The sequence below is a fragment of the Amblyomma americanum genome, chromosome 9, assembly GCF_052857255.1.
Source record: "Amblyomma americanum isolate KBUSLIRL-KWMA chromosome 9, ASM5285725v1, whole genome shotgun sequence".
NCBI lineage: Eukaryota > Metazoa > Arthropoda > Arachnida > Ixodida > Ixodidae > Amblyomma > Amblyomma americanum.
In genome coordinates this window covers 46,934,519-46,953,258 of record NC_135505.1, presented here as the reverse complement: position 1 = coordinate 46,953,258, position 18,740 = coordinate 46,934,519, and the positions used below count along the sequence as shown (strand labels likewise).

Here is an 18,740-nt window from a genome sequence, read left to right as displayed (position 1 = left end):
GTCAGTAAAAGTCTGCTAAAATGTAACTGATTATACTTTCAAAGAAACGAACAAAAAAAACATTCGGTTAGGGTGTGGGCAAGCAAAACACGATTTAAAAAAAAAGTAATTTTCTTTTCCAGAGACATAATCAGCACTTTGAAATGCGCGAAATGCGTGCGAGCGCGGAAGCCGAACCTACTGGGCCGTCGCAGTGCGGTGACGTCACGCAAACGTGGAGAGGCCTTAAAAAGTCTAGGTGGTGTTGCTTCAGCGGACCACTAGGTATGATCGATGTGACGCCTGCAGTGGAGACTGACACCCGAACCGCGCCCGTAAGGGAAGGAAAATAAAATGAAAATTGGTTTTATGGAAGGGTATTTACGCCTGTCTCGCATATCTCGGTGGACTCCCGACCCACACCCGGAAGGGAAGGAAAATGAAATATGTAAAGCTGGTTTTAAGGAAAAGAAATTACGCCTCACATATCTCGGTGGACACCCGAACCGTGCCGTAAGGGAAGGAAAGTGAAATGAAAGTTGGCTTTAAGGAAAGAAAATTACGCCTGTGTCATATATCTCGGTGGACACCCGAACCGCGCCGCAAGCGATATTGGCTTTTGGGGAAAGGAAATGGCGCAGTATCTGTCTCACATATATATCGGCGGACGCCTGAACCGCACCGTAAGGGAAGGGATAATGGAGGGAGCGAAAGAAGAAAGGAAGAAAGGGTACGCGTAGTGGAGGGCTCCGGAATAATTTCGACCACGTGGGGATCTTTAGAGTACGCCGTAAGCGAAGGAAAAAAAGTTGGTTTTAAGAAAGGAAACGACGCTTGTCTCACATTGCGCCATTTACTCCCCCCCCCCCCCCACCAAAAAAAAACCAATTTCTTTTTCAATTTGGCTTTCTGAAATTGTCTGCTGGGTTTGCGCGTCGTTCGGAACCCGATTTGGATCCATATGAAAAGGCCGCTAGGGGGCCAGACGAAGAGAACGCCCTTCGCAAGTGCTCCTGCCTCGACGCCTCCTTACACCCGGCAAACATCAACGCAGTAGAAAATGGAGTACCTAATCGCTTTCTACTGATCAAGCGGAATCCGTGGATACCCGCTTTACATCCGTGAGTCCAGATTTCGCCATTTTCTGCCCGTCGGAAAATCCAAGGCAGAGAACGCCGCGCTAAGCCTAGGCGGCGTCGGGCCGTCGGCCCGAAGGAACGCTGCTACAGCTCACGCCGCAACCGTGAGGATGGCGGACGCTGACGCGGCGGCGTCGGCTGGAGCCACGACACCGCTCGAAGAGAATCTTCACAGCGACGACAACGCTACCAACAACGCTACCGACAACGCTACCGACCACGCTACCGACAACGCTACGGACCTCTCGCAGAAGAGAACAATCGACAACGGGGGATGGTTCACTGCCAAATACCAGAACTCGAGACTGATTGCCGTTCCAGAGGCCGGGACAGACGCGGCGGACAATTCAGCGCTGAGCCAACCCAAACTCAAGTGGAATCCCGTTCGGCGAGAGAAGCTACCTCCTTTGCCAAAAAACGACTTCAAAGTCATCCTTAGACCGAAGAATGGACTCAACATCAGCGAACTGAGCACGCATCAGATGGCCCGGGCTATAACCAAAGCATGCGGAAAGCCAAACATCTGCAACGAAGGCAGCTTCCTTATACGGCTGCACAACGGATCCAACATCGCTATACTCAGCACGCCAAGCATGGAGACTGCCAGTGCTGTGCAGTGTATTTCAAGTCTACGCTTTGCTGCAAAGAACTATGCAGTGACAGCTTACGTGGCCGCGCCGGACAATTCGTGCAAAGGTGTCATTCATGGAGTGGACGCCGGGACCACGCCAACTGAACTACTATCGCATCTCCGGGTACGTACCCAAGGAGTCAAAATACTTTATGCAAGAATGCTTGGTAAATCCCAAAGCGCGGTCATTACCTTCGAGGGAAAGATCGTTCCGCGCTACGTCTATTACTACGGCGGCGAGATACGTTGCTACCTCTATCGATCATCGCGGCAAGTGTGTTATACATGCTTAAAGGCCGGACATAGGGCGGACGTATGCCCGACACCTGACGTTGTCGTCTGCTCTAAATGCACCGAGCCAGTGATCGAGGACGGCACTCCTGCGAGCCCAGGTGTGTGCTATGCACGGAAGCGCATCCTACGGGGGCAAAGGAGTGCAAGGAACGCCTCAGGAAACCGAGACCACGGACGAGAAAAAAAGAGGAACCAGGCGGCGGAGACAACGGCGGACGCGGCCGGGCCCGGAAACGCTGGTTCAGCGAGGACTCCAGTTCGAGATCCAAGTCCAGATCGGCATCGAGATCAGGATCAAAGTCGAGATCGGCGTCCAGGACCCGGGAGGATCCAGAAACCAAAAAGAAGCAGGAGCAGAAGACCGCACCAAAAAAGGAGGAAGCAAGCAGGGTGAGCTGGAAAGAGCATCTTTTCCCCACCTCTCCCACTGCTCCAAAAAACACAAACACACAGAAAACAGTGATAGGTAACAACGCTAATGGGGAAGCTAACGAGGACGTTCAAGAGCTAAGACAAATAATTCAGACGCTCAGGGCAGAAAACGCCGAGCTGAGACAGAAACTAAACGATATGATAGACGAACTAAAGGCCCAAAGAACAAGGCAGAACAGCACTAACCCGCAAACAGACGAAGCTCAGGCGACAACTATAGGGCGCCAGGAATTTACAACTGCCATGGTTGCTGTTAACAATGCACTGGCAAATCTTAGCAACCTCATCTCCAACATCCAAGACGGGACGCGCAGGGATAGAGAGCGTCTAGTACAATTCACAGCCATGAAATCCAGAGGAAAACCCTATAACAGGCCATCCCAGTATGGCGAGCAACCGTAAACGCTCGGTCAAGTTGGAAACCCTTGAAATATGGCAGTGGAACTGCCGTGGGATCCGCCGAAAGCAGGGTCTTCTTAAACAACGCATCACAAATTGCACCTCTCCGCCAGACATAATCGCCCTACAGGAAACCGGCTGCTCACTCACTCTCGCGGGGTACTCCGTCTACGAGGGGCAGGGGCAAAGCAAGGTCGCCACGCTGGTTGCAAAAGCAGTCACCGCAATCAGACACGACATCGACGGAACGGACATTGACCACGTCCTTATAGAAATCATTACCCAAAAGAGAAGCCAAGAAAGCACCTTCCTACTTAACGTGTACAGCCCGCCAAGCCAGAGGAAAGCCAATTTCAGCTACCTGCTAGGCAAAGCAGAAGAAGCAGCAGGCAAGAACGGTATCGTTATTCTGGGGGACTTTAATGCCTGGCATAAAAGTTGGGGCTACGTTCGGGAAACCCCGAAAGGCAGGGATCTAGCCAGGGAAGCTGATCGTAGAAGGCTCACCCTCATCACTGACCACACCCAACCCACGCGAGTGGGGAACAGCACCAACCGAGATTCGTGCCCAGACTTATCATTTGTCAAAGGGGTAAGGCACGCAAGATGGGAAAACGACGGCGAAACTCTAGGCAGTGACCACTGCATCCTGCGCATCCACATAGAAACCCTCCCGATCAGGCGACAACATGGCCAGGCTAGACTGACAAACTGGGAAGCCTATAGGAAATCCAGGGAACAGCATGAAGACGCTGAGATCACCGACATAGAAGGCTGGGTCGCAAGAATCAAGACAGACTGGCGAAAACTAACCCGAAAGGTCGCCCTCACTACCAACACACCCGAGGTGGACAAACATCTCTTACACCTTTGGGACGCCAGACGGGGCCTACTAAAAAGGTGGAAAAGGCAAAAGCATAATAGGCGGCTCAAGCGTAAGATCGCTGAGGTCACCAGACAAGCTGAAGAATATGCGACGGAGCTCTCGAGGCGCGACTGGAACCAAAAGTGCAACGAACTTCAGGGGACTCTAGGTTGGGCCAAGACATGGGCCTTGCTAAGGGCTCTCATAGACTCAACCACCACAAAATCCGAAACTCGTAAGACGACCCAAAGGATCGCGCACCAGTTCCAAGGCACTGACGAGGAAATGCTACAGAACATCAAGCAGCGTTACATCGGCAATGCAACATACGCCGACAGCAGCTTGGCATACACGGGCGAAACGAATCCCGCTCTGGACGAACCCCTTACCATAGAAGTGAGACACGCTGTGATGTCCGCCACAAAGAACACAACACCAGGGAGGGATGGCATCACCAATGCCATGATAAGGAATCTGGATGACAATTCAATCAAAAGATTCACGGAGTTCATCAATAAACACTGGGAACAGGGGACCCTCCCGGACGACTGGAGACATGCGGAAATAGTAATGATTCCGAAGTCCGGAAAGACTCCAAACCTGGACAATCTTAGACCCATTTCCTTAACATCATGCTTGGGAAAAGTGTACGAGAGAGTTGTGCATCACAGGTTGCAGACCCACCTTGAGGACAACGAACTCATGCCGCACACTATGTTTGGATTTCGAAAATACCTATCGACACAGGACGTTCTCCTGCAGGTCAAGGAGGAGGTGCTTACTTCCGTTCCAAAATATGGAGAAAACATCTTGCTCGCTCTCGATCTTCAAGCGGCCTTCGACAACGTCAGTCACAGGGCTGTGCTGGAGGGGCTCAGCAAACTGGGTTGTGGGCAGAGAATATTCAACTATGTGAAAGCCTTTCTGACTAACCGAACCGCTACCATTGGAATAGGAGGCATCAGGACTGACACCTTCAACACCCCAGAAAAAGGAACACCACAAGGCTCTGTGCTATCACCTATGCTTTTTAATATTGCAATGATTGGTTTAGCAAGGGCGCTCGAAGAAATTGAAGGGATCAGGCATGCCATCTATGCAGATGATATCACAATCTGGGTGACAAGGGGATCCTTAGGCGAAAAACAAGAGCTTCTTCAGCGAGCGGCAGACACGGTCAACGCATACGCCCTACACTGTGGACTTGCATGCTCCCCTGAAAAATCCGAGGTGCTCAGAGTCTACAGACAAGGGTATGATCTGCAAAACTCCATAGATATCTACATAGGGGAAACGAAGGTTCCAGAAGTATCGAAAGTTAGGATCCTCGGCATGTGGGTCCAAAGCAACCGTCGTATTGATCACACAATCAGACAGCTAGCAAATACCACAGCACAGATCACCAGGATGATTGCAAGAATTTCCAACAGAAGAAGAGGTATGAAGGAGGAAGACACATGTAGGCTAGTACAGGCCCTCGTGGTTAGTAGGATCTTATACGGCGTCCCCTACCAAACACCGCTCGAGCAAGAAAAGGAGCAGTTGGAGGCAATTCTTAGAAAAGCATACAAATGCGCTCTCGGACTGCCGGTCAGCACTTCGACGGAGAAATTCCTTAAACTGGGCATAAACAACACAGTACAAGAACATATCGAGGCCCACCTTATCGCGCAGAAAACAAGACTGATGCTGTCCGCAACAGGCAGAAACACGCTGCGGTTGCTGGGCATGAGGGACGCTTTGAAAGAAATCAATAGCACAGCGAGCGTTCCAAATGAAATCAGGAGGATCATTGAGATCAGTCCGATTCCAAAAAACATGCATCCAGATATACATAAGGCGAGAAGAAAGGCAAGATCTGAATTCCATGAAAGAAGCTTCGCCGGGGCAAAAGACGTATTATATGTTGACGCAACAACATACAGACACCGATATGGCTCGGTAGCCAGCGTGGTGGATCACCAGCTCAGGGAAATCAACTGCGCTTCGATAAAAACCAACAACATACTCGAGGCTGAGGAAGCAGCAATTGCACTCGCCATCACCCAGCAGAGTGACGAGCCCCATGCACACATCATTACAGACTCGCAAGAGGCGTGCAGAAGATACAGCAGTGGACGCATATCCACTGCAGCCATTCACATACTCAAGGCGAGGACAATCACTTTTACGAGATGCTTCATCACGTGGACACCACGCCATGAGGCTTCAAAGGGAACCAATGTGCGGACGCCAATGCCCGAGCATACGCCAACCGGGAGGCGCGCACCGAAGGGGAACTGGACGCAGTCACTAGACGGTATGGAGCCATCTTAGAACACCAACGAGCCCTCCGGAGGACCTACCCGCCTCCCCACAAAGACCTTAGTAAACAGCAGTCGGTTGCCTGGAGACAACTACAGACTAATACATACCCCAATCTGAGTTTACTCAGCAAAATCTATCCATCCACTTATGAAAACAAATGCCCGCTATGCGGTGAACACGCAACGCTTTACCACGTTACATGGGCCTGTGAGAAAATGCAGGCAGCGCCGATAAACAACACACCTACACCGGAGCAGTGGGAGGCTGCGCTGTCCAGCTCGAAGCCTGAAGAGCAGCTCAAGCTGATCGACAGGGCTCGCAAGACTGCAAAGGCCGCTGGGGCCCTGGACTGAGGGCTCCACCTACGCTGCGAGAAATAACCCTTATACAATAAAGTTTTTCATTCATTCATTCATTCATTGGATCCATATCTCCGCATCCAACGAGCAATAATACAGTTGTAAATATCACCGAAGCTATATACTGTCTTGCGTGAGCGCCTTTAATGTCGTTTCAAAGAAAGCAAGACGTTTAACAACTAGAAAAATGCCTGCATGTGTAAGTATGGCTATCTATGGAAACCGCCAGTCGCTCGACCACAAACGTATAACTAGAGAGATGCAGCTTTTTGCTTTCGACCAGGTTTAACCAGAGCTAAACCGCCAGCAATTCTTTTCTTTCCATAGCTCGCTGCATTGTCCTTAAGCTGAACCCTTTTCGTTAGCCTCCACGTTTCTGCCCCGCAGGTGTGTACCGGTAAGATACAGCTTTCGTACAATTTTCTCTTGAGGGATATTAGTAAACTCCCATTCATGATCTCAGAGAAGCTGCACTATGCGCTACAGCCCATTCTTATCCTCCTATAGTTATTTTCATGTCACGATCCGGATCAGCTGTCACTACCTGCACTAAACAGACGTATTCCTTTACCACTTCCAGCACCTCGCTACCAATTGTGAACTGCTGTTCTCTTGCTAGAATGTTGAACAATGCAGCACATGCTTCAAACGGGACCACCCCTCCAAAGTTGACCTAGAAATCAGCCCCTGGGTGGACACCTGAACGACACGATACTCTTTAATGCGCAGATACAAGGCAGCAATTTTAAACTTCCAGGGCGATTACGTCACTCGGTAAATGCGAATGTAAACGCGCCGGCCGCGCAGAAGGTTAGCACCGGTGCCGCCAAGGTCGCGCTATGAAAGCTGCGTCAACACTGCAATTTTCAGACAAAAAATTTTATTTTCAGTCAAAGAAATTATCAACTGGAGTTGTGCTGAAGTAACGCATTTACGATAATCGTAATCGTGTTATTATTCTTTTAGTTAATTGATCAATGAAGCGAAAGGGTTCAGCTTAAGTTAAGGAAAACGCAGCAAGCCATGGAAAGAAAAATGATAGGTGTAAAGTTAAGAGACCGCAAGCGGTCAGATGGGTGAGAGAACAAATGCGTGTTAATGACATCCTAGTCGAAATCAAGAGGAAGAAATGGGCTTGAGCAGGGCATGTAATGCGAAGGCAAGGTAACCGTTGGTCCTTAAGGGTAACGGAGTGGATTCCAAGTGAAGGCAAGCGTAGCAGGGGGCGGCAGAAATTTAGGTGGGCGGATAAGATTAACAAGTTTGCATGCATATATATGGTGGGCGCAGCTGGCAAAGCACAGGGTTAATTGTAGTGACATGGGAGGCATTTGACCTGAAGTGGGGGTCGTAACATAGCTAGTAACAGATAATCTTTCGATAAAGGCCATCTTCAGTTCATCCTGGGCCTCTTTTCAACTGCATTGGTTTTATTTATAATTAAGCTTATGCAAATTTTTCACCCTCTATTGCGATAGAGCATGCTGGGAAGAAAATGCGTGGCACTGCCAAATCACTTCGTTGTAGTACTCCAACTTGATCAGAGGCACTAATCACTTTCTGACAGGAGCCACTGTGTTCTGCGACCTGACTGCACGCTGCCTGTGCCGCTCTCATCGCTGGGACGGAATCATTACCACCTGTCACTGAAGCGTCCTTATACCAAGTTGCTATTTTCAGTGGCGTATTGCAGCCGGTGTTTCATTATAATCGGTGTTTCGTTCTAGCCTGTTACAGCCGGTGGCAAGTGGAGGTGGCGTTTAGGGGGAGTTCCCGCTCTCCACCTGCCATGTGCAACGCTGGATGCCGGGCCCAGGACGCCGACGCCGGAGCCTTCATGGCCCGTCTTCTGATCTTGCAAATAAATTATCTCAAATATATTATTAAAATATATTATTAACGGCCCTGTCAATGTCATCAGTCAACGTTACTTGCACAGGTAGAACACCCCAGTCGTTATTCGTTCCAGAGAAAGAAGAAAATTTATATGCATTCGTGTGTGGGAAGTAACAGGATGATCAGTGATTACGGGTGTTGCGAGCTTGTAAAGGTTGCATGAAGGGGCCGGCACAAGAGCCTATTTTTGTTATGAATCAGTGGATGTATAAAGGGCACGCGGGCAACATTACGTCTTACATGGAGAGGTTTGTGGTGATTTGTTGCCTCTAAATAAAATGAGGAATCAATCCTTTTCTCCTTGTTAATAATATTTAATCTGTAAATAAATAAAGCGTACTGCGCGTCTCTGCAGTTTTACTAGTCCAGTTATGTCTTTCTGTGTATGGGTGTCGAGATTGGTGATAGGGGCACCCATCAGGGATCGGTCTTGTCGCCCCTGCTCTTAAACCTGGCCCTCCTGGTCCTGCCCGACTTAATCAAGCAAATCGAAGGTGTGGACCTCGCGTTCTACGCCGACGATATTACGGTGTGGACGACCCGAGCAGGATCCGATGCCTGGACGGAGGAAGCCTTGAAGCGGGCGGCAACGACCGTGCACGAGTACCCAAAGTCGTGCGGACTGAGCTGCGCTCCCCAGAAATCAGAGCTGCTCATGATCCAAACTGGGAAATCCAAGAAGGAGCTGCCGTCGAATGTGATCATCACCATCGACGGAACGGCCATCAAGCCAACACAGCAGATTAGGATTCTCGGCCTTCTACTTCAGGGCGATGGGAAGGCACACGCTGCCGTCACAAAGATCAAGACTACAACCGAACAGATACTTAGTATGCTTCGGAGGGTATCTAATAGAAACCGAGGCCTTAACGAGGATGATGCCATGCGCCTGGTACGCGCGTTCGTCGTGCCGCGTGTTACCTACTCCGCCCCGTATCCCCAGCTGAAAAAGGCGAATAGAGACACCCTAAACTCGATGCTTCGTAAGGCAACGTAGCAAGCACTGGGCATGCCCATATACTCGTCCACGCGAAGACTGCTAGAGATGGGCGCCCACAACACGGTGAAGGAGCTCATCGAAGCCCACCTCTCTAATCAGAGAATCCGGCTCAGTCCGACGGAACACGGACGAGCCGTCCTACGCAAGATAGGATGGCAGATCGAGCCCGTACCCACCAAGGCGGTCCTTCCGGAGGACTGGAAGACGAATATTCAGACCAAACCCCTTCCCCGGAATATGACGCTGGGCAAGGACAACGAGAGGCGCACCGCGCGGGCCAAAGCCATAGCCCGGAAGCTGGAAGAGAACCCCTGGGTCCACTAAGCGGACGCCTCGCTCCGAAAACACAGTGACGGTGCAGCGGTGGTGGTTACCTCAAAAGACAGGCTGATCGTTAGCGCGTCCCTGAAGACAACAGACCCCGCAGTTGCCGAAGAAGCGACCATGGCCCTTGCACTTGCACAGCCGAGCGTGGACACAATGCTCACCAACTCAAAGACAGCCTACGGAAGCTTCCGCAGGGGTGTAATCTCCGCGGCCCGAGCCATTCTATCCGAGTGCAAGCCTCCGGGAAGAGCCATAGAGTTCGTGTGGGTCCCGGATCACTCACAGGTAGCAAGCAACATCATCGCCGACTACCATGCCCGAGAAATGCAAATCCGGGCCGAGCACGAGCCGGAAGAGCTACCGAACCCGGTCAGCAGCTATCGGGAAATTATCCGGATGTACAGCGAGGAAAGGTGCAGACTGCCAGAACCGCACCCCAAACTCACCAGGCAACAACAGACGATCCTGCGTCGAGGGCAGGCGGGATCGCTTGCGCATCCCGTACTGATGAACCGCATGTACCTTGCGGAACACGATACGTTCTGTCCTTTCTGCAAACGAGAAAAGGACACCCTGCCGCATGTCTTGGCAGAGTGCACAAAACTCAAGACCGCCCCGCCCCCCATCCTCCCCTTCCCGCCAACATCCCCAATCCCCAAGCCGTTGAGCGATGGGAGACCTTGTTATCCAGCCCCGCCGTACCGATTCAGCTCGCACTGACCAACAGGGGCCAGGAGCTGCTGGAAATATGTGGGTCCCGTAAATAGGGAACCACCCCGTCTGGTGACTGCGTGCACCACCAATTTCGGGCTTAATAAATGTTGATTCATCACCATCCCGTATGACAGCGGCATATTCAAATTTCAGTCTTATGAGGGAAATTTAAGCTATTTGCACCAGCTAGGTACACTCCTAAATTTTTAGCAAAGAAGACCAAGTCTGCATAGTGCTGATAGCATCGCGGCGAACAAAGCTCTACAAACATTGCTTTGTGCAATGAAAAAAATGCAGTGAATGTTGGTACTACATTGGAATCAGCGCGAAAGCACAGATTTCTACTACGTAGAAGACGATGAGCGGGCAGTGCCGCGGGACGGAGAGCTCGCGCTAGGCACGTGCCATTGTATGAGGGTAACAACAACTGCTCGCGCTAGGCCAGCTGCGATCAAAAAACCCGACAACGGACGATTTTGGGTGGGGTTGGCACCCACTAGATTAGTGTTTACGTACGAAACTGCTCACCCACTGGGCTCGGCAGTTCGCACGGAAAAATAAAAAAAGAAACAGATGGGATAATCTAGCTGAAGTTACTCAGAAGAGGCAGAAATAGTAACCTGCTCCCGTGGCCAAGACTTCTTTAAGACGGGTAGACTCTTACAGGATAGCTGACACGCTATGAGAAGAGTTCATCCTGCACAAAAGTGGCCCCACACCCGCTACTCCCGAATCCTGGCCGCTGTAGGATGCGACCGATATTTTTCCTCGATTCCACTTTTTAGGTTCAACAAGCGGTCAAAACGGCCGACGGTGTTGTCAATCTAACGGCTGTGGTTCGCAAGCACATAAATGCAGGTCAATCGGTCTGACCTGCTTTATTGTCGCTCTGTGGTTTCGTCTCAGTTCTGCGCCCGAACCGCAGTTTAAAATAACTGGTGTTTCAGCGAACACTATGAAAAATTTTCAAAAATAGGCTTTTTTGGGGTAAAAATATGTCTTTGCGGCACTGTATTAGCAGTGTTGGCGGACACCAGAAAACCGGTGAATCGTCTTAGGTAGTAAGATGGTTAACTAGTTTTTAATAATCAACTTTTTAACTAGTAGTGTTTGGCGCCTAGTTGGAATTAGAGATTTCTAACCGGTCGTTATTATCAGCCATATCGGTTTTTAGAATTTCAAAAGCGCGATTACCCTTGGCGCTGTGCACATGGCTCGACAAAATTTGGCATTTTCGATTAGTTACCTGCACTGGAGGGGTTGCTTTGCTTGCACGCTTTCGAAAGCGCATGCATTTTCGCACGACGCAAGCACATTTGCACGATGCGGAAGAGCCGGTTGTGAAGACAGCGGCGGGGTCCGCGTTCCCCCCGTTGGCACGCGCTTGCCGACCACGCTGCCGGACACAGTGGTTCGAGCTGGGATTTCCTATTCATGTTTTCCACTGAAGGATATTTCTACAGCCGCAGAGATGAATCGGCGCTCAACAAAAGTGACCACATCTTCGACGCCGCTGCAGTATGGCGAGCCCAATGGGCGCGTGCGCCAAGTGCTTGTGGCAAGAGCATCGAAGGCCGACCACGAAGTGCAGTCGATTGCAGTTACTTTTTTCTCAAACTTCCCAGCAGCGCATATACGCTTCATGTGCTGTACAGTCCCGACATGGAAAGCCACTGTCAAAAACTTGTCCCTCGTATAGCCCAGCAACCGTGTGCCACGGAAAGCCGGCTGCGCATACCCTGGCAGTTGAATGCCTAATTTTGACAAAACGCTGTGATGCTGGATGAGATTCTGTGGGACCACCTAGCAGTGACGCTTGAACAGACTGCACAGAAGGAGGTGACGGGAAAATGATTACCTTCTACGCTGCATTTAGGGATCCAGCGCTGAAGTGCTCGATTTGAAAGCACTGCGATACGGCACCGAAGCTGAATGTATATGTAACAGCATTACTGTCCAGTACTTTGCGAACCAGCTATAGCGTTTGTTTTTATTTGATCGCGACACTAGCGATAAGACACAATATCGGAAAAATAAAACTCGTGGTAATAAGACATACCTCTTAAAATATACAGTTTTGGATAGTAATTTTTCGAACTCCTAACTACTGCACTAGAGGTGATATTGCCGGTGTAATGTATGTCGTAGCCTTTGTATCTCGGCATTTTTTGGTTAAAAGAAAAAAATTGCAACTGCACTGAGTGGTTGATTTTCGCCTGGCACCTGTCAGTTGGGATTTGAGAGAACTGGTCTACATGGTCGGAAATTTGGTCCATGTGTACGCTGGGCTCTTGATGTTTGATTTCTTTTCAGTCACAAAATGCTAGCTGGTAATCTCACTCTTTTTCATTATACACCTAGGGACTAACATTGTTTCTGAGGTAGGGGGGGGGGGGGGGCAAACCTGCAAAAATTACCCTTCTTAGTGGCATGGCGGCTTCGGTGTTTCACCACTGACATCGCTACTTTTAACAGGAGGGGTCCCAAGTCACCCACAGCAACCAGTGGTGCTTGCTATACCAGTGAAGCGCCCGGTTAGGAGTTTCAGAATGTTTAACAGCGTAACGGTGTTCATGCGCAAAGCAAAGGGAAGCGGCGATAGACACAAATTGATCACATACCCAAAAGAGTTCCTTTTTTCCCTATATTTACGCAGGGGTCGGTTGCGATTCACATTGTAAACAAGGCAGTGCACCTGAATTCCGCAGGGAGGAAAATACTTAAAAGAGTGCAGACACGTAATTTTGGTGGCATGTTTTCTTCTCTACAATGATGCGGAAGACACAACTAAGCATGAATCACCATGTGGTATTCTCCTACAACTGCTAAATATAATTTATAATCAAATTTGTCTGTCATGCTGTTCCGATTTCAGTTTCAACAGCCGAACGATGGCTGTGACGTCAAAGAGAGGTTTTAGGTCACGTGAGGCATAGAAAAACTGCTATATAATCACTGAAAACTGTATTTTTCTGGGGGTGGGGAAAGCAGATGGAGCAGTATCTGCTTCGCATCTCGGCGGACACCTGAACCGCACCGTGACGGAAGGGATAAAGGAAGGAGTGAAAGAAGAAAAACCGAAGAAAGGTGCCATGGTGGAGGGCTCCGGAATACTTTCGGCCACCTGGGGATCTCTAACGTGCACTGACATCACACGTTTTGCCTCCATAAACACGCAGCCGCCGCGGTCGGGTTCGAACCCGGGTACTCTGGATAAGTAGCCGAGCGCTCTAACCACTGAATCACCCACCGCGGCGGGTAATATAATCACTGCTCGATGGTTTTAATTCACTGCAGAGCTCAAGAGGCGGAATGACAGCGAATCTAGAAGTAGCGATTATATTGCAGTTTTTCATGCCTCACGTGACCTATAACCTGTCTTTGACGTCACAGTCATCGCTCAGCTTTTGAAACCGAAACTAAAACAGCACGCGAAAGATAATCGATTAGAAATTATTTAGCGGCCCTAGCAGGACACCACGTGATAATCCGTGTATAATAATGCCTTACGCCTGATTACGAAGAAGAAAATACGCACCCAAAAGTTATTCGCCTGCTTGTCGGATTATTACTTGCTTCCGTAACGCCTAACGCCTGCGGAACATGCGCTTACGTAGAGTTCCTGCGTGAGATGCGTAAGCAAAAAGCAGGCGGACGGCAGCAACAAGCCAGCGGCAAGCAGCAAGACAGCAGGAGCAGCCCCGTCGCTGCTTGGCAAACGCGACTACAGGTGGCGCAGCCGGCTCTAGGATCACGACGTGCAGTAAGATACAACTCAAGAACGAATCGGTAGATGCCCCTCAAAGGCGACCATCCAGCCAATGGTGTCGACCGATCTTTATGACATTGTGGTTGATTTGATTAAGCCTTGGTTATTCCCAACTCATCTTCCACCCCCTGCGATTTCATGCTGGCAGGCCCAAGGGGATCGGTCAAAGAGGAGAGGGGAAGAATCAGTCGAGGCAGGAGGGGCTTCTTTGACGGGTGTTGGATGTGGGGCTCAGAGTCGCTTTCGACGGAACCACGGGTCAGGAATGTAGCTTTCTCTGACCACCGCCACCATCACCAGGACAGGTCTGCCGACGAGTTAAAGGAATTGGATGATGGGAGGAAGATTACAAGAGGGTTTATTCTAAATATTTACATTTGTACAGAGTCAGAGATCAAAAGTGAGCTTCTCTCCGAAGAGAGGATCTTAAGGTAGGATCATAATGGAGGATGCAAATGGAGGATGAAGGAGAATCATCACTGCACTCGCTGACGAGTTTTATACGGTTCTTCGTCCCTAAATTCCCCAGGATGAGGGCGCCCTCGGCAGGGTGGGAGTGACCTCAAACTTGCATTCTCGCGCACAAACACGCACTACCGCACATAGTGACACGGCCCGTCACATGTCGAGCCAGGGAGAGAGGAGGATGCCGTCGGGTACACGTCAACTGCGGAGGGGATTATCTCTAGTCAGCAGAATGATCCCACACGGTGCTGGTACCTGTTTCTTCATTCGAAGTATCCGACGTGCAAAGCCGAAGCACCAGGTCGGCCTACTTAAGGGGACAGGGTAGGTCCTATTCTTGCCATGCATTTTAGGCTATGTTCGTGACCCTTTTTCTCATGATCTGCTGGGGTTAGAACATTAACCTTGGTGGCATTGTAATCAGCAATGTTAGGTAGTGTTACTGAACTAGGATAATTTCTTTTTAAAGGTTAGGTTTTTTGTTATATTTTTTTTACTGGACCCACCAAATTTTAGAGCCATAATCTGCAGTAAATAGCCTGTAAATAAAAATCTTCTGCAATAATATTTATAATCCTAGTTCAGTAGACTATCTGTAATGTTTGCTCAATGTCTGTAAAATATTGTCTCCCTTGCGCCTGTAGTTTCTTAAAAAAAGGGTCAAATGCAGCAAAATTTGGGTGTTTCGAGATAATAGGCTTTGAAGTGGAAGAAAGAGCTTTATTGCAATATAGGACTATAGGAACAAATTCTCACGCATTTTTTCAATAGCCACCAGCCTGGTAGTCCCCTCCATCATCAACACTTCTTTTCTGCTCTAGCTGCCTTGTTTTCCGGGCCTCCTTAGTGACCAGTCGTGTAGCCCTCTCTGCAAAGTACAGTCGCCGCCGGTCAGCTTCGCGCAACCACTGGACTGTAAACCGTCCTGGAGAAACTCCGAATGACCTCAGAATCTCGGCTCGAGCAATGCTGCCATCATTGAAAGTTAGCACAGCATCCATTGTCGCTATTTTCAGCGTCTTGAGACCAAGAAAGACATTTTTCGGAGCACGCTCCCATACAACGTTGTTGAACGCCTCATTCGCGTTCTGTGTTTTTCCGTGGAGACATTTCCGGAGAAGCTCAGGCTTTGAGAGCTGCTGACACACCGGCTTCACTGCTTCAAGGACCGCTGCCGGGAGGGAATCCTTGTGGATGTAAGGTTCTCCATTCATCTCGCTCTTGTTGAATCGGCACCACGTGTCAGGACCCTCTGGACACAGGCCATGGGAAGTATGAGCATCAGTGGAGGCCATATGAAAATAGGTGGACCATACGGCCTTCCGCATGTCGTCCAAGCTCCCAACATGTCTCCTAATGGCCAAGCCATAATATGTCTGAAGTTTGTTCATCACAGTATCAGTCAAGCGTCCTCGGCCAGAGATAACTTTTCCGTCGGGCAGCTTGTTTCCTTTGTTTTCTTTTTTGAGTCTTCGCAACCGGGTCCCCATCCTTTTTTGGACGTGGCCAATGCACTCTAGCTTGGAGACTTCAACATGGTCTCCATATGGCTTTGCTGCTTGCACAGCAAGGAAGCCCTTGCTGTCCCCATCTCCTAAATACTTAGTGTACCGAACACCGTGTAGTTGCATGCTCCTTTGAAATATACGCAAAGCACCTTCGGTCTCCATCCCTCCACTTGAACCTTCATAGTTCCGTTGGCAATGATGCTTGTCTAGGTCGGCACGAGAGGTGGCTTTCGATATGCACATTGCGCAATGTTTCGTCATTACTTCGACATCAATGACCTTGCCAGAGTCAACACTGGTTGCGGACACTATGCCATTATTTGAGGTGTGCCCTCGCTTCTGCCAGCTTCCGTCAAGAGCAACAGCGATATCAGTATCTCCGTCATTGAGGTCCGTTGCTTATTTAGCTGCGCATTCCATTGATCTTTCCGCGGCGGCGGTAACATGATTCAGTAGTTCATCATTGTACCGCGAAAATTTTGTGGCTGGTTTTGGCAAGTTGAGCATCGCACACAACGTAGTCCCGGCAGCTGCTCCTTTTCCTATGCATCGCAATGCACGAACAATCCTCACATTGACTTCGTAAAGGCCCGATGTTGTCCGTCTCGAACCGGTGCACTTTACACACTGCAGGGAAAACGTGCAAGCAACTCCTTTTCGTGCAGCGTCTTCAACAAGCTGCATGTCGCCACCGCACGCTTTACACGCACAGCTTCCGGCAACGGCACACGAGAGAATGTCAGTGTCAATCAAGCCATAACCGCGGTCACTTGCCTTTAGGCTCTTCAAGCGTTCCGCCGAGTGCGACAGCTTCGATGCAGAGGCGCACGTGGTGGCCGCGGCGCCCACTCCTGGGTTGTGTTGCGGAGAATTGGCGTCATTGGAGATCGACTTATGCCGGTTTCCGTGAAGAGACGTTTTTTAAAGCACTTCTTTGGCTTTGTCATTGCATTACCGATAAATAACCAGCACAAAGGTATAAACAAACTCGTATAACCGCGAAAACACGCCTAAACACGAGCAAAATGCCGCGCGTTGCGAATAATCCAGCTGCGTCTTAGGATTCGTTTGGCTAAGTGAAGTATGCTAGCTAGGTTTTCACTGTTGCCAGATGAGTGACTGCCATTCCGCTAAACGTGACAAAAAAGAGGCGCTGGAAATTTTTTTTTTAGTTTAGGAGTGGCACAGATCCCGAGCATGTGTCAAAGGGGGCGTGGCTGGATGCTGCCTAGGGTTCGAAAAATGTTGATTTTGAGGTAAATATTTCGCGCGCGCGCAAATGAAACACTGGGCTATGTTAAGGAAAGAATAGAGATTTTAAATTACACAAAAACAAAAATCGATTTTTTTTCGGAAATTTTGCCTACCCTGTGCCATTAGCGAAGCCGGCGAAGGTATCGGACGACGACCGCCAGCCCGCCGCCGTATTCCCACGCTGATCGTCCTCTACCGGGACCGAGGCCGCATTAGTTCCGCCAACTTAGTCACGACCACGGTGCAATTATACTGAGGTGTTGACACTGCGCCCTGTGGAGCGTCCCGATTATGTTCGGCCGCGGCGGAGTGCGCCTTGCTGATCGGCTGCAAGCCGACAGATGGCGCCGATGTCAGCGGGCTCAGTTGAGCGGTTCTGGCGCCTTGAGATTCCGCTGCCCAAGCTCGATTTTCTCTTTGGTGGCGTGGATTGAATTCAAAACGCGAAGGAAATTCGCTGCTTGAAATTAAAATCAGTAGTGTGAGAGTCTTAACATTTTGTTTGCATGAAATTATCTTGTGTAAAGCAGTTAATGATATGAACTCCGTCGAGCAACACTCGAAGCTCATTCACTTATCGCTTCCTCGCTCAATTCATGTTTTAGTCCATCTAATCATAGATATAAGCATAATAAACATATGTGGGGGTACTCGTGCCCTTTTCCGCTCACAAGGGAAGAAAATTATTGCAGCATAAAGTTTTTGCTTTATGCTTATCTTTGCTTATTCACTCTATATGAAGACGGTTCAAACATTGTTTCGTTGAGTGGGCTAATTTTCAAGATGCAGAGCGCTACTATTGCGCGGCTAGTTACGTCTCAAGTTTTAGGTAAAAACTTTCTCACGCCGGAAATGTATCAGACCGGATGAAAGGCTGCGTCGGATCATGGACCATGACCTAACACGAAAGCTTGAGAAAACGGCATTTTTATTCCGACGCAAAGTATCATAGAACGGGCATAAATTTCAACAAGCTCCTTTCCACTGGAGGCTAAATGGCGATGCGGTGTATTTGTTGAAGCACCATCAAGTGCCAGAAATGGCATCAGAGTGGCAGAGTCAGAGTTAAGATGCTGTCGCTTAAGCGCTGGCTCCAAGGCTGTTTCCGGATCTGCAGGCATCACAGCAGGCAACGAAGTTCGGAGAGGCTGCGTCGCACCGTTGTCGTCGACTTTAGGCCGACGTAGCTTGGGTGCTTGCGCAGGAGGTTTCCTCTTCCGGGGTGACTTAATAAGTCGCTCGTCGTATGTGCAGCAAAATGCTTATTTTACAGTGTTTCCATCACTCGCATCGAGCAATTAAGACTGTCATAGAAAACCAATGGGAAACGCTCTTGACGGCAGCAAAAACGTAAAAGCAAAAAAGAAAAAGAAAATGCAATCCTGCCGATCGCAAATCTGCA

General features: G+C 49.5%; 1 protein-coding gene across 1 annotated transcript; it reads left to right on the top strand.

Annotated features, from left to right (window-relative positions):
- Positions 1-8,686: 8,686 nt before the first annotated feature.
- On the top strand, positions 8,687-12,727 carry LOC144103329 (uncharacterized). Its single transcript, XM_077636080.1, has 2 exons — positions 8,687-9,193; positions 12,704-12,727. Exons 1-2 carry the CDS (start codon positions 8,687-8,689, stop codon positions 12,725-12,727), a joined length of 531 nt encoding a protein of 176 aa, XP_077492206.1.
- The last annotated feature ends 6,013 nt before the right edge of the window (positions 12,728-18,740 follow it).

Bases quoted from the DNA above. Each gene is read 5' to 3' on its own strand.
- LOC144103329 (XM_077636080.1), top strand. From the start codon at position 8,687: ATGGGTGTCGAGATTGGTGATAGGGGCACCCATCAGGGATCGGTCTTG. The intron at 9,194-12,703 runs GTACGCGCGTTC...TTATACACCTAG, and splicing joins AGGATGATGCCATGCGCCTG to GGACTAACATTGTTTCTGAG.